Source organism: Clytia hemisphaerica, unplaced genomic scaffold (assembly GCF_902728285.1).
Source record: "Clytia hemisphaerica strain Z4C2 unplaced genomic scaffold, Clytia hemisphaerica genome assembly, whole genome shotgun sequence".
Classification (NCBI taxonomy): domain Eukaryota; kingdom Metazoa; phylum Cnidaria; class Hydrozoa; order Leptothecata; family Clytiidae; genus Clytia; species Clytia hemisphaerica.
In genome coordinates this window covers 949,245-971,237 of record NW_027104383.1, presented here as the reverse complement: position 1 = coordinate 971,237, position 21,993 = coordinate 949,245, and the positions used below count along the sequence as shown (strand labels likewise).

Below are 21,993 nucleotides of genomic sequence, written 5' to 3'. Positions count from 1 at the left end.
TATCAATAGCATTTGGTTTAGGCTCAAGTAATCACCATTTCATGGTGAATGACATAGGGGTGGTTGTAATATCTTAAAATTTCTGTAAACTGAAAAATCGTTAATTCATTTTGGTTTGATTGTAAAATAGGAATTTGAACATTTTGAAGTACGAAATTTGAATTTGAAAATAATATGAATTTAAAAAGATATCTTTTTTTGCATGTGTGAACAAAACTCGATAATGGTAAACCTATCCAAAGAAAACTAAATTAATAGAGATCGGTGAAACAAAGCTGAAGTTTTCAGGACCGAAGTTTTCAGGTTTAACTTCATAGCTAGATTCGTCATAGATTCCTTGAAAAGGCTTACAATAATAATATAAAACTCAATAAATATCCTATCTGTTTAAATCTAAAAATTATAAAATCTAAAAAACTCAAGAAAAATAAAGGTAGGTAGGTAGAAAAAATGAACAAAAGAATATCTATCATCATCAAAAGTTCATTTCTAGCCAAGCCGTAATTTCTTTAATTTTCGGACAATTTTAACACTTTATTTCGGACCATTTGCTCAACGTATTTGGATGTGTGTTCAATATTTTGATTGTCCATCCATTTTAAAAGTTCTTTACAAAAAGTAGCAAGGTTTTTGTTCACGTGAGCATGTTGACAGCAAATTAACAACATCACGTTCAGGGAATCGGCAACTTTTGGAAATTTGAAATCCTAAAATGAAAGCAAATTTACTGAAAATTTTAAAACTGTTGTTAAATTATGTCGACTTGTTTTTCAGGAGCTCAAAATTTGACCAATATTGGTTGGTAAGTAAATTAGACATTTCAAATGCACTGACAACGAATTTGTCAATGATTCTAGAATAATTATATACTAGTAGGGGACAAACCCTTAGGAACCGTGACATCTTTCACGCGACGCAATCTTTAAATACTTGGTTGCGTCTCATAAAAAATGTCACGGGTCCTAAGAGTTTGCCCACTACTAAAAAATTTTAAATGTAAAGGAAACTTACCTTAAAGTACTGAGGAATTTTGTCAAGTGCAGCCGTCACATGATTCATTTCTTCTTCGAGTGCTGTTTTCTTTAGCTCTTCTTCCGTTGGAAAGGAACGTACCACATTGTCCACTATTTCTCCTAAAAATTCACGAACCTCTTCTTCAACCGATAATCGTTTATTTCTATTGACCTTCACAGGCTTTTTGGCGTTCTGTTTTGATGCTAAATGCTCCTTCAATCGCTTCTTGATTTCTAATTCCATGTTCCGTTCTTTGATCGATTGCATTTGATCTTCCAAATTAAAGTAATGAAAATGTGTGGCACTCAAAAGAATAGAGCTCGAATGATGAAGTATCGAACTAATATTTTCATCATTATATTTTTCCTTGATATTTCGAAGTAAGTTTTCATTTTCGTCGCAAGTCTGATCTTGTGTCTTCCATAATGTCGAGTAAAGCAAACCTTGAAGTTCGAAAGCCATAAAGTTTGTCATTAAGGAGTTCAAGTCTTGAGATTCGTCAGCATTTCCATAATTTTTCAGAATTCCGCTGAAACTAACTTGGTTTCGTAGGAAGAGTGTATTGTAAATCGGTTCTAAGATAATCTGAAATCCGTGACCTGCCAGCAGATCAAATCCAACCAATAACTCTTTCAACGATGTAGTCACATCCTTGTTCAGCAGATGTATCAGCGAGCTCACGAAGCAGGTTATCAAATCGTACAATAGCTTGAAAACAAAATTACAAACGAGATTCTATACAGAAAGTTACAGTATTTGTAGGCCAAATTTAAATGTCAGTTTTGACGGCATATAATGTTCAGGGTTTGAGTGAAAAGGATTCGGCTTAGGAAAAATGGGGGGAAAATGAAATTTAAATTGCTTACATCGTTTGGTTTTCGGTTGGATTTCAATATTTGTAATTTTGGTGCTTCCTCTATACTCAAGATGTTATTTTGTGTGATACCGAATTTGTTTTCCAGGAGATTGGCCATGTACGTCAAAATTGAAATATCGTCTGTGGAACCTAAATGGAAAAGCTAACTTCATTGGATACGAAAATCTTTCTTTGTGTTTTAATGCAGTCTATTCCTTCAAAACCCTTATTAAAACAACAATCGACTATCAAGTAAATTCAGACCATCTCTTTTTTTCCTTTCTTTCCTTTCCTTTTTTTAAAAAGCAGCCTTCTCTAAAGAACCTATTATTGTCCTCAATTTTGTGCTTGGCTCCCAAGCAGTCCACCATCGCAAAAAAGAAAACAACAAAAAAAGACGTATAAATTTACAAGTGCGTGAAAGAGCATCGACTAGTCGTCCTCGATTAGATTAGCCTATACCAAACTCGTCTTCGCTTACTGAAAAGACAACGCGAAGTTCAAAATATAAAAAACGCCCGTGGGCGGGGTGGTACAGGCTACGATTAGATCAACTAACTTACTTTTACGAGAAAAGCATCGATGAGTTTGGTGGTTATCTGTATCCTCAAGGAACAATGTCAGCAATTGTTTTCTGTCAACGTAGTCCAATAAAATTTCACCAACAACCAGTTGAATTTTGTTGATCTATTTAAAAAATATCAAAAAATCTGTGTCAAAAACTAGTTTATATTTTGGAGAATTACTTACAATTGTCTGATGACAAAATTAGTGGCAAAAGACAAACCCCTTACCATAGGTAAAGCAGGACGTTCCTTCATCAGTTCGAAGCACGTGGACCATCTTTGTTCTTGCAACAGTGCTTTGGCAGCTTTCGTTGAGAGTTGATCACATTTTTCTGTCATCTCGTAAATTGCTGCGACCTGTAAAAGTTAACAAGGTAAATGAATCACGATCTGTTGGTACGAGCTTTTTAACATAAAGTTTTGGATTTCATTTAGTTTCATTTAGTTCCATTTAGTTTTTAAAGGTCTAAAGAAGATTTCGATTAAACGGTTTCGTTCTAGAGAGGGTAATAGACAAAGGGGGCAACCTTGAGCCCCCTAGGCTCATCTATCGTTATGTCGTACCTTTAAAGCTGTCATGATAGCATTAGCATCATTGCGTTTCGAGAGCATGGTAATGGCGTCATCAGTGTGTCCACAGGCTAAATAACTAAAATACAAAGAGAATAATGATAATAATCATTTTTCCTGTTCATGTATAGATTAAGAAGACCTTATTCATCTTTAGTGAGCGCATGTTGTGACTCACCTCATTAGATTGCGACGTTTAAATATTATTTCAGATTAATTAGGCAGGTCACTGAGGGTGGCGTTTATCAGAGGGAAAACGCTAAAGACGTCAAGGACACAGAACAGACAATTGAAATTGCCACCAGCCAGCTTTGAATCTAAACTTACCACTCTGCAGCATTTTCATAACTGTTTTCGTTGGACAGTTTTTTCGCCCAAAGCAAATACAACTCGGTCAATGTTGGGTCTCCTTTCGGTAGATGACTTTTCGCAAACGTTAATGCTTCTCTGAGAAATAAAAAACATCGGACATATTACAATATCTCTGTTAGAAAATTTGTAATTGATCGAACTCTGTTTTCGGGTCTAATGTAGAAAGTTAGGGTCGATTCAGGTTTACACTTTTCGTCTGATTACTTTTGCTTAAAAACATGAACTAAACATTGGACATACTTGATAAAATTATTAGCTTTGAACATATTGATGACGCGATTAAAATCACCAGACATCATGTAATAGTTGGCTGCCATACTGAAATTGCTCCTTTCTTCCAGTTGCTCAGCATACTTCATACAGGTTGAAAGCCATAAGTCATAACCACCTGAAGAGAAATAGAACTGAGAAATACAGATTTTGTTGAGTGCAATCTAATGAAGATCTAGCCAATATAGCTTCCAGGATCTTTGAGAGGCTATCGTAAGCCTTGAAGTCGTGCTTCTTCATTAAAGTGATGAATCTATTGCAAGGTTTTGGGCAAGAATTCTTGAATGAAATTGCATATCAATTTGATATCTTGTATTCAAAGCTTGCTGAGAATTTCAAAAATAATAAAATTTTAGAGTTCTTTTCGGAAGAACACCCAGCAATGACAGCATTCTAAGTAGACTGGAATAGCCAAATGTTGTTGTTTTTACTTCATATTAGATTATGTTTAGATACCTTTTCGAATTTCTAACATTTGTCATCGTACTTGGTTCAACTTCTACATTTTTCAAACTTTAGTGAGGATCTTTGAACGTATAGTGAAAACCAGGCCGTAAAAGTCAAAATTACTATAAATGAAAATTTAAGCCGAATCCGACAATTTAATAGTTTTGTGTTAATTTTCTTGACGAAGCAATTTGACCCGTATAGACATAAATACCTAAAGGACTCAAGGCGACCAGTGAGTCATTCAAACACTTATTTTTGACAGCATGTTCGATTGCAGCAGGGATACTGTTTTGCCAGATCTGCAGATGATTGTATTTGTCGATGGATCCGCTCTCTTTGTGATTCTGACCTGCAAAAGAAATCTCACTGTTAAATCATGTATGTAGAAAAGACTAATAATACTGACTCAAGATCCTATTCTTTCAACTGCAGATAGGCCTAGAAATTACTCAAAGTGTCTGAAGTAAAGTGAAATATAAGTGTCGGAAGTATATATATACCGGGTGACCCACGAAAAGGTTCAGACAGTTTTCGGCGTCTCGAGGCCGAACAAATGTCTCAAAGTGCTTGAAATTTTAATATGTAGAAAGTAGATATTCTAACTTAAAGTTTGAGCTATTACTTTTTAAATTTGGTTCAGTGGTTCTTCATTTATGAGCTTTTAAAGTCAAAATTCACTTTTCGGAAAGAGCGAAATTACGTCAAAAAAGAGGTATCAAATTGTTTTATTATCAATCAATCAAGCAAGGTCGTTAAATCGTTAGAAAAGAGCATGTTAGATATTCTTATTCAATTTTAAAACTTTTTTTAGATTCTTTACTTTCACAAAATTTATTAACAAGTTATTCGTTCAGAAAAGAACCACCACCATACACTTTCTAGCATATTCCAGGCAAACCCACACTCTCTGTTCTTTCATAAGACGCGACATTTTCATAAAGAAGGCAAATTTTGCCTATTTGCTAAATATTTTTGATAAAAATATTTACAATAAATTTATATAAATCTACTTCGTTGTTAATTTATTATTTTACAAACTTTAATTACCTACAACACTAATTAACGAGGTCGTAAAACAGCACACTCGAAAAACACAATGTTAAAGATAAAGAAAACAATTATAATTTGATACCTCACTTTTGACGTGTTTTTGCACTTTCCGATAATTGAATTTTGACTTTAAAAGCTCATAAATGAAGAACCACTGAACCAAATTTAAAAAGTAATAGCTCAAAGTTTAAGTTAGAGCATCCTCTATCTTTTAAAAAAAAGATCGAGTTTATATTACTTTTATTTCAGACCCTAGCCAACGAAAACCGTCCGAACCTTTTCGTGGGTCACCCGGTATATCTTTTCATCTTTAAAGAAGGAAGACAAGCTTAAAATATTCATGTAGCTTTTGAATTTGATTTAGTGGCCAAAATTCATTAACCCCACGATAATGTCAAAGACATACAGGCATGTCGAGAGCACAAACATCACCATACAATAAAGCTTACTTTCAGTACTAAGCATTGTGAAGACACCTTTCCGGTCGGTGTATAATCCAAGATTGACGTGTTCTTCTGATCCTGGTGTGATGCCTGCTTTTTCACACCCACTACCAAGCTTCGTTGATTCAGCTGTGTGAAAGAAGAAACCAAAGATCATATTACAGAATTAAACATCGAAACATTTAACCCTATTTTTATCAGGGGGGTGTTTTCCACCAGGCTGGCACTCTTTTGTTAATAGCTCACTTTTTTAACACTCTGAAAGTTCTTGACTTTTAATATAATCCTATTAGCAGCATGTATACCAAATTTTACAATTATACACCGACCAGATCAGGTTTTATGACTTTTTTGTGCAGGCATATCATAAAATCCAGCTAAAACCCTGTAAAATCCAAAAATCTTAAATTTAGCATAACTTTTGACCTAGTCATCCAACTGACTTCAAATTTTGACAGATTTTAGGTATCGATAATAAATTCTAAAAAATATTAAAAAAATTTTCAAAAACTGCTGACGTCATCAAAAATGACGTCATTGTTTTTTGAAAAAATTTACTCATTTTCTGCATGGATTTCAAAGGTCAATTTTATTAGTATGTTTAAAACCGGCAAATATGTTAAAGATATTTATTTTGGCTTTTAGAAATTCAAAACAGAATTGAAAAATCTCCATTCGTTCAACTTTAATTGCTATTTTATTGAATAGTACTTTTTCATTAGTAAGCGATAAATGTGAAAGTTTGTGATGACCTCACCACCTTTATGATGACGTCATCAACCCAAATTTTTTTCTATGAACTCCTTTTATGGTAGAGAACATTTATGCCAAATTTCAAGTCCATATCTTTTATAGATCAAAAGTTATGCAAGGCTGGTGGAAAACACCCCCCCTTGAGAATACAAAATCCGAAAAAGCCTGATAATAATAGGGTTAAGTATAGAAACCAACCTCGTTCCCTGCGTATTATCAGCTTTTTGATGCTAACTGATAGCGCTCGGTAATTCTTTGGCGTCAATCAGTAACGTAAATAAAGCCTGGGATACACGGGGACGAGGTAAGGTTGTTTGGAAACTAGATTTCTAACTTTTTACCCGAAAAAAGCTCACGTATTTCGTGTACCGCAATACCAGGATTAGTTTACTTTGATGGGTTGGTACAGGTTGCAGAAGGGCTACATAATAACTGGGTGTCGGTTTACCTTTTAAATAGGTGGCCAAATTGATGCAATCTTCTTGCATGAGCTCTTTCTTCTTTGAATCAGCAATGGAAGACAATTTCAAAAGTGAAACCTTTGGCTTCTTCCCTCTATGCTTACCATCAACTGGAAAATAAAGAAACTGTGTTAAAAGTAGGAGAATCTCATATTTTCATTGACCATAAAATGTTTGTCCGAAAAAAACACAGAAAATAAGGGATGAAACAATAATACTCCATCGTCTCTATCAGTTTATTTTTTGGTAAAAGGGGGCGATTTTCTGAGAGATAAAGGGTTGTTACGTTGTTCCACAAATTCAACACCGTCATCAGATAGGACTCCGTTCACGTTTGAATAATCTTTCACAGTAGTCCTTTCTTGGGAAGCTTTTTGCGACGGTTGTTGGTTGGATGCTTCTTCCAGTGTTGCAGGCTTAGAGCTTTCCTCCGGTGGTTTTTCATCAGTTTGTATGAGTTCCTTCTTCGATTCACCGTCTTTTTCAGGTGCGTCTTTCTTTTTCTTCTTCCTCGTTTTTGACTGCTTCGATTCTGAAAATCAATCAATTATTCAATCAATATATTTAGGTAAGCAGATATCAAAAAATGATTATTTTCAGTAAGTTTTTTATCCCAGGAAAATTGATAAAAAATAACAATTAACACTTACTTGACGACGGGGGCATTTTATCTTTAGTTTCTGTATACCGCCAACGATGTAAGCAGAAATCTTCACCGCCTGACAACAAAACATCTGACGAAACATAACTCCAAGCCACACAATGTACACGACCCAAATGACCACGATAATTACCAAGACCTTCATTCTTCTTAACGTCCCACACCTGGATACTGCCATCATAAGAAGAGGAGGCAAGAACACCGATAGCGTGAGGACTCCATTTGACTTTGGTGATTCTTGAGGAGTGCCCAGTAAGTATTTGATAAGGTGTATCAACAGTGATGGCCTTGATAGAAGATTTCTCTTGCAGACAAATACTTCTTGCATCGTAAACACATACCGTCTCTTCGTTTGAACCACTCGCAATCCAAAACGAGCAGTCTGTAAAATGAACAAATGTACTTGTTTGATATTTTCATTGGTATTATCCGGTACCTTATCCTCTAGAGCCTAAATTCTCGTTTGTTGGTTAACTTGAGTCCACTTTGAATATTCAAACAGAGAAAGGTCGAACTATTCCTGGTCAAAAATCTCGATTGAAAATGTGCAGATATCCAAAAGATTAGACTGGAGTCGTTTATAATGCGGGTAATACTAATAATACTAATACAAATAATAATACGTGATTTAGTTTTTATAAACGACTGGAAGAATCCGGTGTTCCAGCCTTATAGATACCCCGGCTAGCTACGCAGAAACTTGCGTAACGAGAAAACAGTTTATCAAGCAACAACAAACTCTCAAAACAAAATCAACTCAAAATGAAAAACTTTTAACACACAAATCCACACACATTTTTCAAGAATTTTTTTGAACGGGAAAAAATTATAAATGCAATATTGACACTTTTCTTTTGTTTGGAGTTAGTGCACGAGACGACTAAAATTGTTCCTTCCATTACTTTTTGCTTTATTTCTACTACAGTATGTCTGAATTAGTCGTCTAGCTTGCCAGACTACCAAAAGATACAAAACTTGCGTCTTATAAAAGATATTTCATACCCCTCATTTCTCTCTAACCTGAAACCAGTATTTTAATTTTTTAAATTTCTTAACAGTTTTCGACTCCCTCAAAGTTTACAACAATCAGAATATTTATTTCATTCGATACTCCAATGCCGTAGCAACTGGGGGGCAAGGGGGGGGGCTATGCCCCGCCGATAATTTTTTCAAAAATGGTTATTTTGCAAAATGCAAAGTTTTTCTTTTTTAATTTGTCATAATTGTCTTTTTTCTTGAAAGCATTTTCAAAATTTTCCCTCTCGGGCCAAACCATGGTTGGCCCTCGCGGTGTCACTAAACTCCCCCCCCCCAATATGAAAATGCTTCCTACGGCACTGTACTCTGTATGGATATAAAATGACTTCAACAATCGGAAATTATACTTACAAATTATAGTTCTAGAAACATAAATAAACCAGCCGAGGCTGGAAGGTCAGCCAATAGAGCTTAGCTAGATAGCTTTAATAAGTGGGTTAACAGATGTAAGAGATGTACTGAAACAGAGTAGACTAAAAATGTTGAATACACGCTTTTTCTTTTATAAGAATAACTTCTATAAGAATATCAGGGTGAGATTTCGGGTTTAAAACAATAGGCCTATTGTTTAGAACAATAGAAAAATAAGAATAATGCTTACCCTCAACCAAAGTACACTATTCTTATAAAAAAAAGCGTGTAATGTACAAAATGTGAAACATTTGATAACAAGCCTGAGAGCTCCTTCACACCTCCCCCCCCCACGAGAAACTCAAAGTATACTTCTCTTTAGCATTGTAGCACTGTTTTTATGACATCAAACAATTAAGCTATAGTTCATTACTATAAAATAAAAGAGAAACATAGTGTAATTAAACTTTTTGTTAATTTCATTCCAGTCAGTTATGACAGGGTTCCCAGCGGTCAGGGAAAACCTGGAAAACCTGGAAAAAGTAGCTTTTTTGGAAAAAGTCAGGGAAAACCTGGAAAAGTCAGGGAAAATTTAGAAAAAGTAGTGAAAGTCAGGGAAAAGTCAGGGAACTCTTTTTGGAATAGTCAGGGAATTCCAAAATCAGTCAATCTTTTTAGAAAGAGGAAAGTTTTCATTCAAATGATAGCACGTTCATCTTTACATACGACGGTACCCCTTTTGTATCCTGGTTTTAGTGGGGTTTTAGTAGACTCGCTTTTTAAAAAAAAATATGTATTGAAATTGTGTGAAGTTTTATTTTTTTTATCTCAATATGGTGTTTTTCAAAATACTGTTGGGGCGAACGGTCAGGGAAAAAGGCCCAATATTCTGCTCTGGTCAGGGAAAAAGGCACCTTGGTCAATCTAAAAGTCATAGAAAAAGGTCTTTTTTTTGGAAAAAGTCAGGGAAAAATATTTCTCTTAAGTGCTGGGAACCCTGTATGATACATTTTTTCTGTTCGATGTAGACAATATCCATATCTGACCAAAGTGTTATACTAGAAATAAATAAGAAAATTGCCAAAACGTCAGAAACTGTACTTTTTGTTTTACTTGATAAAACTCCAATAACACTTTAAACTAACAAGCTACAAACTTTAAGTCACAAAGCGCAAACTCCAGAAAAACACAATTTGCATCAAAAACTTTACAAAACGTAGTTCATATTTATAACATTTCAACAGGAACTGTATTTTGGTAGACTTTGGTCAAATTACAGAAACCATTTATCAGTTGTCTGCAAGGGCAATGAGGTACGTAAATACTGACTGCTATTCAGTCAAAGCCAAAATTTGGCAAGATCAGAAAAACATAATTTGCATCCAGTCTGCGTAAATAAATTTTGTATGTAGTTTAGTCGCAAATGATAATCGAAAGCAAAACTTAAAATTCATAACTATGCGGGGAAGCTCATTTTTCCCCCGTTTTGCTTTAAACTCCCTTTTGATTGGTCTATGAATTTGGGCAATCGCCTTACCGCCTTAGCGGAATAAACACACGACCATAATAAATAAATTCAACAAGGCAGCGAAGTAGCAATTAATTTCAACTGGGAGTCCTCTCTTCTGTGCCAAGCACTGGCAGTGTTTTTTAAACTTTAAAATAATGTTAAATGAAGACCAGATGGATCTGTTGTTGTGTAACTTGGCGATATAATTCATTAAATTCTAGAAACCATTTTTCATAACTTTCTGCAGTCCGCTTTCTGCAAGTCTGATAAGAGATATGTATAAACTGTTATCGCCATTCATTCCATTCCATTATTCGGTCAAAACGTGCACCAAAGTTAGGAAAGGTTAGAAAAACACAATCTGCGTCCGGAACTGCATGAAAAATAGTTTGATCAATTTCAACAAGAACTGTATATATTAATATTAATATAATTGATCAAATTCCAAAGACCATTTGTCATAATTTTGCAAGTCCAATAATAGGAGATGTGATGTCATCATTTGGTTCCCGTCATCTGACCGACCCTGATTTACGGTCAGCAGGTAGAGTTGGAGAGTCGGAAAGCTTTTCCGCTGCTTTGCTGGATTTCCACTGTCGACCTCTGCACGCTCTGTGTTTACAAGTTTTCAAATCGAAGTAGCGAGCCACATGCTAATGGAGAGTAAACCGAAAACCAGTTTATCCACGGTTTCTCAATTTCTTAATTCGGATCAGTCCACACGACGGATTCCCTTTCAACAAGATGTAGCTGCGCATCTTAAAAGAAAAATATTTTCAACCGAATGACCGAACGACCCCCACTTTTTAAAGTAGAAATGACGGGAACCAAACAATTTTTTGCGATTCGCCTTTTAGTCCAAAAAAGCACAATTGCATCCAGTCTTTATCAAATTTAGACAGTAGCTGTACTTTTGTAAACTTTATCAAATTCCAATAACATTATAACACCATCAATCCCACCTAGAGGCAAACAAGAAAAATATGTTTTTATTGCAAAAACGGCAATAAAAAGTATCAGAAAATTCAACATAAACAAAAACTTGAGCAAACGGCTTTAAAGCTTCAAAAGATATAGAAAAAGAGTCCCCTTGATGAAAATCATGTGTTTGATTTGCCGAGTTAAAAAATAAATGACAGAAATTGAAGCTTGCAACAGATTTATACTGGAAATACTTTGGTACAACACTGACTTTTATCACATCTGACTATCGCTTGAGCCGCCATCTTGAAACACCACATTATGATCTGTTAAAACAACGTACGCTAAAAGTACCCAAAAAGTTAACCCGATCGGAAGAAAGTTGAGAAATCAAAGTGAGCACATTATGATCTGTAAAAACAACGTACGCTAAAAGTACCCAAAAAGTTAACCCGATCGGAAGAAAGTTTAGAAATCAAAGTGAGATCGGAAAATCGGATTTTTTTTTTGCCGTCTTATGATGATGATGATGGAAGAAATGAATTTTACGGATTTGAATGCTCAGCTTAGGCTGACCAATTAGAAACCATTGATGAATAAAGTTATGATAAATTTCAAAGGTCTTACCAGATAAATCAGCAGTGAAGTCATGATGCCAATCAATCGAATTAATGATCTTCTTGTGGGCTTGAATATGCCCTAGCAACGTCAAATAGGGTGCGTCAAAAACATCTATGGTTCCGTCCTCGTTGCCAATGGCAACAAATTGATAACTTTGATGCCATTTGATTTCTGATCGTGATGGAGGTGAAGTGATATGATTGTGTTTCTTGATGAGGGCACCAATGTCAACTGCTTTCTGATTAAACGCTCCTAATTTATGCATCAGGATCATTCCCTCTCCACCAACACTATATAGACAGTTGACCTTGACTTTTTCATCTAAAAGAAAAGAGCTACTTTCGATCTAAAATTATATTTGTTTGGGAAGGCAAGGGGTTCTAAAGTATAATAGTCATAGTCATACCATTTATATTGCACTCCTGTATACACCCCCTATTTTTATAATATAACGAACCCACACTATTTACAGTCGTTGTTTGAATAAGCAAAAAACATTTTTCTATCCTCCAATAGATTCACGCTTTGTCTATACAATGATCAATTCTCGCAGAAAATAAATTTAAGTGAAGAAATAAGAAGATTCTTGCCCTCCTGCTCCTCCTTTGAGCAAGAACAAGGTCCCCATTCCAAAGCATATACTGTCTTCTTGTGATATGACGTAGAGACATCAGACTTCTGGGTGATTGAGCTGTAACATCCAACATGGCCATCTTCAGTACCAAAAGCAATGATTCCTTCTTTGGTAGGATGGTACTGGATGACTGTCACTTTGGTTTTGATGGAATGCCATATCGATGCACTATTGTAAGGGTCTGCCTGATCACCAGTTGACCAGACCCGTATTGTGTTATCTCCGACACCTACAGCAAACCGATGTGGATCTTGTGGTACACTGGATAAGGAGTACACAAAACCACCAAAGGTTGGAATTCGTTGAACAACTTTCAGGTTTGATGTTTTGTGTATGAGAATCTGTAATGATATGATATGTTAAAGTATGACTATGATAGTAAAAAATAGGTTATGTTTTTATTTGATTAAAAAAGCAGTCATCCGATGGCTTGAAATCATTTAAAAATTATAATGTTAATGTATTATGTAATATGTCAAGATATGAAAAATTGGTTGTTGGTAATTGGTTCCACAGAAACATTTGAAGATTTTCCTTGTGGCGTCATTGAAAAAACCCATAGGGCAAAGATAATATTACAAATAATACTTAATTCTGATAAACACTTGGAAGGGATTGGAAGAATCTTACCATTCTGTCCATGGATACTGAAATAAGTTGGTTGGTCAAATCATCTTTGCGTAGACAAAAAATAATGCGATTATGCCCATTTGTAATCGCTTTCCATTTACCAGAGTTGATGTCCCAAGACAACAATTCTCCACTGAAAACAAAAAGAATCAAATCTAGCTAAAAAGTAAATAGGGACTCCATTACGTAACTGGTGTCTGGTATCCCAATATACAACGAAAGGAAATCATTTATATAAATCCCTAGATCAACCTTTGACCCCTGTTTATCTTGGGTAGTAGTTTTAGCCGGGGGGGGAGCAGTCAGGCAAATTGATGGACAGGTATGTGCAGGGTTGAAAGGGTGGAAATTTCATGAAATCTAGGAAAAATTCTGCTGGACTTTTTTGCTCTAAAAGAGTTGAATTTTGAGAAATGCACTGTATGGATATGAATTTCACCGATTTTTTTACTGCACTGAAACAGCAACAACTAACTGTAACAATTCTAAAAGCCAGTTTTTTCGCCGCACATATCAACAATTGGTAAACCCACTGCCCTCAGGGAGTTATAGGCTTGATAAAATAAGTTGATAAACAAGAACAAGTTCATGTGAAGTACAAAACTTTCCTTTAATTAGAAAAAAACTCACGTTGGGAATGAGGAAACTATTCGGTCATTATCAAGCCAAAGCACAGTGAAGTATGGTTTAGAAGTCTGCTGTGTATTCTTATTGGAGTTGTTTCTTGAACCAATATTCCTAGGTGTTGTGAAGGACTTCCGCAGTATTTTGTCTGTAGTACTGTATATTCTCAACGTCTTATCTTTGGCAATGGATACAAATTGGTCTCCTTCAAAGGGGTGCCATGAGATGTGACAGACTTCATTGATGTGGTTTTTGAAAGTGTGCAGGATGTTCAGCTTCTTCGTGTCGCCAAGAATGATATTGCCATTCATATAACTGTAAAATAATCAATCATATATACTTACAAACAGATTTAAGCATATTTAAACAATGAGTAAAGTTTTACAACTTTCTCCTTGTGAAGTATATTGTATACATGGAAAAATGTTTTATATCAATTTGTATATTAAATTATTGACTAATTTGCACTTTACCCAAAAGCAGCAATATCTGCAGAATGAGGTGAAGAGGAAATATATGTTAGCATGGTTTGCAATGGTGTCCATACGTTACATATCTTGTTCACAAAGTCCCATACCAGAATGACACCTTTTTCATCACCTGGGCGTATTGGAAGAAATGTGTAAAGGTGAAATTATTATATAGAGCTTGATAATAAATTCCAGGTAATAAATTAAACCCCAAATCTTTGCCAGTTTTTAAACTATGCCTCGTGAATTTTTAGTTTAACCCAAAAGGAATTCTGCTTTTTCAAACCAACCCCTTTTTGAATTGGAATAGACCTCCTCAGCATGATTTTTTCTGGAAAACCCTGAATAAACCCAGATCAACCACCATGTGGATTACCTGAGATGATTGTTGTTTTATTGACATGTGTCCAAGAAATTGAAGTAATTTTGGCCTACAGAAAGAAAATTGGATAGATTTTAAATAGATTAAGTTTAAACTCACAAGCACTGCGAAAAAGATCATACAATCATTCAATTATATTATATTATAGAATCCTTTCAGACAAAATTCGGTTTGAAGCAAAATTATCTACCATGTGTTTTTTATGTTCTGTCACTGTGGTTTTATTTGCAATGTTTACAACTTTCAAGTGTCCGTCTTCAGCTGCAAATGCCAACATATCAGGTTCTTTACTAGGATCCTCAAATGTGGAAAGTAAAGAAACCGCTGTCACTCTGATAGAGAATGTAGCTCCAACCATTGACCAGGTACATATGGGAGGCTTTTTCTTCATATCAAATATGAAGCATGCATTCTTTCCTCCAAAAGCAAAGTATCCATTATAAGAGTGAAGGATATTGTTACAGTACCAATTGGGTGAAGAAGGTAAAACACAGTTGAATTCATCTTCTGTAACCTCTTCAAAAGCATATTCAGAGATTTTGTCATTTTCGTTTGAAACCCTCCAGTTCTCATTGATGTTTCCTTTTGGTTTCATGATTTTTATCTAGAAGATTAAAAGATTGTTTTTTAATTTTATGGTTGCACACAAATCAAGTTAAAAGAATAAAAAAAATAGCTGAAATAAAATGTGACTCACCAAGCGATTTAAAGTACCTGAAAATGGGACCGGTCTTTAGACGGTCTTTTAAAAATGTAAATGCCGACTGCTACGAGTCTAGTTACACTCTTTTTTCATTTACCTATAACATTTGAAGGAATTCAGTCAAAAGATATCAAACAAAGTTATAAGCTAAGTTGACATCTAAAAACGCTGTTTTCTGCTGTTTTTTGGGGTCAATTACTTATTAACTTTGTATTATAACTTTGTATTGAATAAATATTTTAGTGAAATTTCTTCACAGTGATGACCTCCAAAGATCAAAGAATCTCTCCAGTGAAAATGAAAGTTAAAGCACTTTTCTACAAGATCTTCATTTTTTTCTTCTTCATTTTCATTTTTAGAATTCTTTTGAAGATTTTTTTATTTCAAATTGTTCCACTCACAAATATCTCTCCAACGATACCAAATTTATAAAGATTGAAGAATTCCTTCAAAAGTTATAGGTAAAAGAAAAAAGAGTGCACACTTATCGTGAATAGACTTTAATTTAGCTGCCGCTGCAAAGTGTCTGGTCCCAGACCGGCCCTGATCGCTCGGCGGTTGACATCCTTTTACAACAGTTTTTTATGTAAGCAGCCACCAGCGGTCAGGACCGGTCTAACAAGCGGTCACAAGCGTCTAGAAGCGGCCAGGACCGTTAGAGATCACATTTCTAGAAGGTCAGGAGGCAGATCTAAAACAAAAATTTGACCGCTACTAGACCGCTTGTAATACCCAACCAAGACCGGTCTGATTTTCAGGTACTTTAAATAGCTTGGGAAGTCACAATAATGTTTTCTCATTTTTAACCTTATTACAACTAATTTTTAGGAATTTCAAAAGATCAACAAACAGATCTCTTAGAATCTCTTGAATTAGTAGATACATTGATTTTTCCCAGAAAAAACATGTGTATGTATTTAAATGACCTTTATAAAAAATTCTAAACGTATAAAAACCCTTATAAACCTTCTAGCCCTCAACCTAGTTAATAATTTATAAATAAGTCTTTTACCAGTTTTACCAGTAATTGAAAAATTTATGAAAAATCAAACTTAATAAAAATTAAACAAAAATCTATGCTAAAGGCTTCATTGCAAAAACAGCACTATGATTCCCATGTGTCCAGAGCTTTTCACTCCAATCGTCAAAATACTCTTTCAGTTTTCCAGAAGTCTCTGCGTCTTTTACAATTTTAATTAGGTTATCTAATTCACCAGACTTTTCAACCAATTTGTACTGAGAAAGATAATATCTCCATTTAGGATCATCTATACATTGAATTTCATCATAAATCTCCTTTTTAACTAAGCGAGAGCCTGGAAAGTATGTGCAAACAATATTCTCAAAATTAAGTTTCTCTAAGGACTGAATCATGTCCTTTTGGCTCATTCTTAGTCTTTTGAACGCCTTAGCAGCTATTGGACATAATCTGGTCCACCAAAAACTTTCACAATTTTCTTCAAACATAACATCAATAACTAGTACCCCACCAGGTTTTAAAACATTGTAAGCTTGACCCAAGGTTTCAAGCATGTTTGGATAGTCTTCCCGTTGAAGATGTTCCTTGGTTGATTCTTTCAAAGCAGCAGAATCAATATGGTGTAAAACCTGCATGCAAGAAATAACATCAAAGCTTTTCTCAGGAAATGGTAAGTTTGGTAAAATGATATCTTGTGCAGTGACTTTATCTTCAAATACTTTCATTTTGATTTTGGCACAGTTTAACATCTCCTGAGAAGCATCAGCAATGGTAATGCTTTGTAAACCATTTTTCATGAAAGAATAACTGTAGTTGCCTGTACCACATCCAATATCCAAAAGATCGATCTAAAAATTAAAGAAAAATTGCAATAAAATTACAATAAAATACACCATAATATTTATTTTTGATTATTTAAGAAGTTTTTGAAGAAGCTCATGCAAAACAATACTTTGATAAAAAATCATAAAAAGCTAATACGCAGGAAATGAGGTTGTTAACAAACCGGCTCAATGTACAAACATAAGAAATCATTGATAAATGCTGATAAATGAAATACTTTGTTTGCTGGTTTCTTGAGAAGCCCAGTGAAAATGTTGTAAATGTTTTCAGCATCTGCTGCAACTCGTGCTTCATCATAAAGCTTTGAAGCTTCAGAATAGTTCATGTAATTGCTCATTTTTCTGCAATATTCTATTAATAAAGAAAATATTGTTAACATTGTTCTTCTAGTCGAATAATTAAATAAAGAAGTGATCCCGTTGGTTGATGTCCAACTATGATAAATGGTGAGTAACCAATTTTACAAATATGACCATCAACTGTGTTCAGTACTAACAAAAGAGTAAACACTCCAATTGAATGGTTAATTCACAGCTCTTTAATAAGTATATAGGATACATAGGTAAGAATGAATCTTTGGTTTCTGTTTCAAGTAACTTTCTTTAAAACATTCTATTTTTATTAACAATTTTATGATTTTTACAGATTATACATTTCACCACCAGTGTAACGAGTTTAGGTATTAGCTGCGTAATGCCTTCTGGTTGAAGCAATATGATTTTTCAATGAAATGTATTACCTTTTACTATAGTTCTTGAAATAAAATGCAAACCAAATTTCAGCTGGAAACTATTTCTTATTTTTGAAATATCCATTTAATTATCTTTACTATTCATCTATTAAAGAGGAAAGAATACAATACTATCAAGAAGACCAATTGGAAATATTGCCTACCTTAAAGAAAAAGAAACCTACTGCAAAGTGAAAAAAAAGACACAAGGCAGAAATTCTAGATGTGTAATTTTACTTGATATAACTATTAAATTTAGTATTGATTAAAGTTCTAAAAAATAAAGTGCAAAAGGTAAAAATGGTTATAAAAAAAGATAATGTTTTAATTATAAAATAGGTCTATGATTTTGTACCTTCGCCTATTCTAGAAAGTTTGGACTGTTCAATTTGGTGACCAAACTTTTGAATGACAGGTTCATAGGGATCACACATTGCTTGTTTGCTCCAAAAAGCATGGAAATGTTTATGGAAACTAGACTTTCTAGTTACATCATGAGCTGCATGACAAAGTAAACAAATCTTATCAATTCCATCGTCCATTTTGAAGTGATTTTTCCACTCAAAATATTGATTGTAGTAATAATCATTTTCACTGAGGAAATTAATGTATTCTCCTAAAGCTTGTACTGAAGGAAATGTGGAAGCATCAATGTAAGACCCTGGTATAGAATTCAATGCATTGTATCTAGCGCCCATCACTATTGGTACAGCACCATACATTATGCCAAATTTATAATACTTTTCTGTCACATAGTCTTCACAAAATGAGTTTTCAAAAGCAAGATAAAATCGATATTGATTCAATTGATCCATACACTCACTTTCAACACGAGAACATATGCCTGCCATATTATCATAAGATGCCCCACACAAACCATAAACAGTAACATCAGTATACTTTTGCAGTTCCATAACATATTCACCTCTTGTCATACCACAATGACTTACCATCCAGGCTATTTTCTTTGTTCTTCCAAGAGCATAGTTCATGTACTTTCCAGGTCTGTCATCATCAGCAGTTAGCCTTCTGTAAGAGTAATATGGGTGGTAGATATCAGACCCTTGACTGAATGTCATAGTCCAATTGAATAAATTATCATAATTTCCAGGTTCTGGATAGTAAACAGGAGTCTCATGCATCCAAAACACCCATCGTTGATGAGATGGTTTCTTCTTTAACATTGCTTGGAAATGTTTATCAGTATAATTCTTATATTCAAAATCTACACCATGAAATATCACAAGATCTGCCTCGTTTATTCTCTTTTTGTCATAAGTCATTGAACATTCTTTAATGTTACAATGTGCATTTTGGGTGTACCCAGGTAATACATCAGGACCTAATCCTTTCCAGATGTCACTGTAGAAATGTGATGTGAAGAAAAGGATAAGTTTTTGTTTACGTAAGTGAGGAGGTAGAAAATCCCCTTTCATTTGATATTCATATGGTGTGACAACAGATGAGAAATTTACTTTGGGTAGATATTTCATGAATCCTTGATTTTTATACTTGACCTTCCATACAAGCCAAAAACATAAAATTAATGTAAAGCCGATCATACATCTCTTCAGACTAAGTCTTGCCATTTTTGATTTTTCATTGAGTTTTTTTGTTACAATCTAGATATACTAAAAGAATTTCATATTTTGTGTCTGTCACGCTAAAATTGTAGGCCAGTGGTGATTTAGAATAGTTTGTCAGGAGGTTGATTTGAGTTTAAAATAAGGATTTCGTGCAGTATCAAAAAACCAATGCATGTACGTCTTTGTTTTGATTGTATGTTTAAAATTTTATTTTCCATCCATAATTGAGTAAGAAAATTAACACCATATCTCCATAAAACCCCCGTCTAAAAAGGGAACTTGATGTTTGAAGAGTACAGAATTTCTAACAAAAATAATTCTGAGGTCAATTTTCAAAATATACAACGTCGTCGGAAAAACTAGGCTAAGATTTCGGATTTCACTTGAAATTTTTTATCTCAAGGATATAAACATCTCAAGTTGGCAAGGTTGTCAGGTAGTGTTATGTCATGTCTCAACCCTATCAGTATAGCCCTAACTCTTCATATATACAAAAATTGTTGCTTGCTGCATGCAAGCACTTAAGCTAAAGTCCCGCAAAAGCGGGACAAAAATCAGTTTTTTGAAGTTTGCAAAAAAACGCCACATAGTATAGAAGATCTTTCAAATTCAGCATGCGAATAAAGCAGTAAAAAATACAACTTTTCTATTTTTCCTTTTTTTGTAAAAGTTCTAGGAATGAAAAGAAAGGGATGATGATAATTGAATACTATCCACTGATGATCCGCGGCACTATCGTAAAGCTAGATTCTCTTTGCATACTCTTTGCTTGAGAAAATGATTGACAGATTAAAGTTTATCATCCTTGCGGGAGCTAATGGGCGTTCTGCGGGCATTCTCGGCTCAATCCTCGGACTGCGCTAAAAATGACAGATGCAGTGACAGATCATTTCAATGGAAGTTGTTGGAATGTTTACAAGACTCTTGATAGAAAATTGTTTGTTTTATAGACCTTTTTTCAAAGAGGACGTCCTGTTGAATAATTATGTAGTCCAGCCATAAAAGCAATGATAGAGCCATGCATAATTACTGTATCATGCATATTGTAATAATTATGCATGGTTTTATCATTGTTTTTCTGCTGGACTACATAATTATTCAACAGGGTGGCCTCTTTGAAAAAAGGTCTATTGTCAATGATGACAGTGCGTGCCGTTATTAATTTTATTAGATCTGACATATTCATGTTTGTAAGTGCACTTTATAGTTCTGATTCCCATTGAAGAATAATATTCTAGTTTTCATGTTATGAGATGCTGTTTTAGAGCTTTAGAGCTAGCCTGCCTATTTGGACAAAGGGGCAAAACATCCTCTAAAAGACACAAATTTTTTCAACTGAACTCCCAGTATGGATTTCGTGTAACTAACGCCGAAGTTCTTCGGCGTACAACTGAAACGTTTTTAGCGCATTGGCGTAAGGGTACTTACAAAGATTGTTTGATTTTCAGTTGGCGTATAGTAATGATTCCAGCTCGGCGTGAATGACTCCATAATCCATCGATTTTTAGCTTCCATTTGGCTAAATTTGCTTTCGCTCGCTTGCGCTCACGTCAATTTATTATTATGTTGGCGCATGCGCCTCTTTTCCCATCTTGCACCCTTATTGAAAAATTGAATGTTGGTACAAAAGAAATTTTGCTTGGCGTGAGGCTTGCTGCACGGAAAAATATCTTCGGCGCAAGATTTCGTGGAATCCATACTGGCTGAACTCTATAGAACAGTTTTTTGTATGTTTTGTCAGGTTTTTGTCCTCCGAGTTGTGAGGGGGTTTATCTAAAGAATCCTGGATTACTAAAAATAGACAAAAAGAACGATAAATTTCATAAAGAACGACAAATTTTGCCGTCCACAACCCAAACCAAAAGTAACAACTGTACCACTGTTCATTCCTCTTTGTTTATCATGGGAATTAACTGCATATGGTTTAAGAATGAAAAATTATGCATGCATGTTACAATGCAGGATTCTTTAGAGAACAGACTGCTGTTCCCCCCAGCCAGAACTTTAGTATAAGTAAGATATACGCATATGCTACGACTAAATGCGACTGAATCAAATAACTTGAGTATATAAAGAAAAACAATAATAACAAGAACAAAAAAATATGTGGTAAAGATGGCTAAAAGAGTGTGAGGAATGGGATTTTATTATATTTTTTAATTACAGTATATTTTATTCCCGATTAAATCATGAACTTGAGTTTCAAGGTTTTAAATGTTTTGGCTGAACTGAATAAAGAAACAAATCAGATCATCACACTTGCAGGATCCCTAGAGTAGCATTTTGTGCCAAAATAGATGATTTGTTACGAGGAGGGACAAAAGTCTGCTGGATAATTATAAGTATAGCATACTCTTCAGAAAAACTAGTAAAATCCAAAGGAGTAACTAAATACAGATTTTCCGACTTACCCCTACTAGTCTTGTTACTACTGATTGATTAACAGGTAACTGTTAAGCTGTCAGCACTGCTGCCCTGTCACTGTGAAAATTCCTGTCACTGTCA

At 34.6% G+C, this 21,993-nt stretch overlaps 3 protein-coding genes across 4 annotated transcripts; all 3 read right to left on the bottom strand.

Annotated features, from left to right (window-relative positions):
• Positions 1-175: 175 nt before the first annotated feature.
• LOC136819288 (gem-associated protein 5-like) lies at positions 176-21,977 on the bottom strand. Its single transcript, XM_067075521.1, has 21 exons — positions 21,900-21,977; positions 14,838-15,251; positions 14,642-14,696; positions 14,269-14,395; positions 13,802-14,110; positions 13,172-13,304; positions 12,498-12,882; positions 11,914-12,228; positions 7,456-7,848; positions 7,092-7,337; positions 6,793-6,915; positions 5,598-5,720; positions 4,310-4,447; positions 3,619-3,766; positions 3,334-3,453; positions 3,001-3,085; positions 2,665-2,793; positions 2,407-2,557; positions 1,881-2,020; positions 1,012-1,722; positions 176-707 (listed from the first exon to the last, which is right to left on the bottom strand). Exons 2-21 carry the CDS (start codon positions 15,240-15,242, stop codon positions 510-512), a joined length of 4,434 nt encoding a protein of 1,477 aa, XP_066931622.1. The 5' UTR covers positions 15,243-15,251; positions 21,900-21,977; the 3' UTR covers positions 176-509.
• On the bottom strand, positions 16,372-18,030 carry LOC136819291 (tRNA U34 carboxymethyltransferase-like). 2 transcript variants are annotated; one of them, XM_067075524.1, is made up of 3 exons: positions 17,912-18,030; positions 17,390-17,523; positions 16,372-17,177 (listed from the first exon to the last, which is right to left on the bottom strand). In XM_067075524.1, exons 1-3 carry the CDS (start codon positions 17,985-17,987, stop codon positions 16,425-16,427), a joined length of 963 nt encoding a protein of 320 aa, XP_066931625.1. In that variant the 5' UTR covers positions 17,988-18,030; the 3' UTR covers positions 16,372-16,424. The 2 variants fall into 2 exon arrangements, with proteins under 2 accessions (XP_066931625.1, XP_066931626.1); XM_067075525.1 differs by having other exon boundaries at positions 17,390-17,513; positions 17,912-18,001.
• Positions 18,148-19,555, bottom strand: LOC136819290 (glycoprotein 3-alpha-L-fucosyltransferase A-like). Its single transcript, XM_067075523.1, has one exon. It carries the CDS (start codon positions 19,489-19,491, stop codon positions 18,244-18,246), a length of 1,248 nt encoding a protein of 415 aa, XP_066931624.1. The 5' UTR covers positions 19,492-19,555; the 3' UTR covers positions 18,148-18,243.
• Positions 21,978-21,993: the final 16 nt, after the last annotated feature.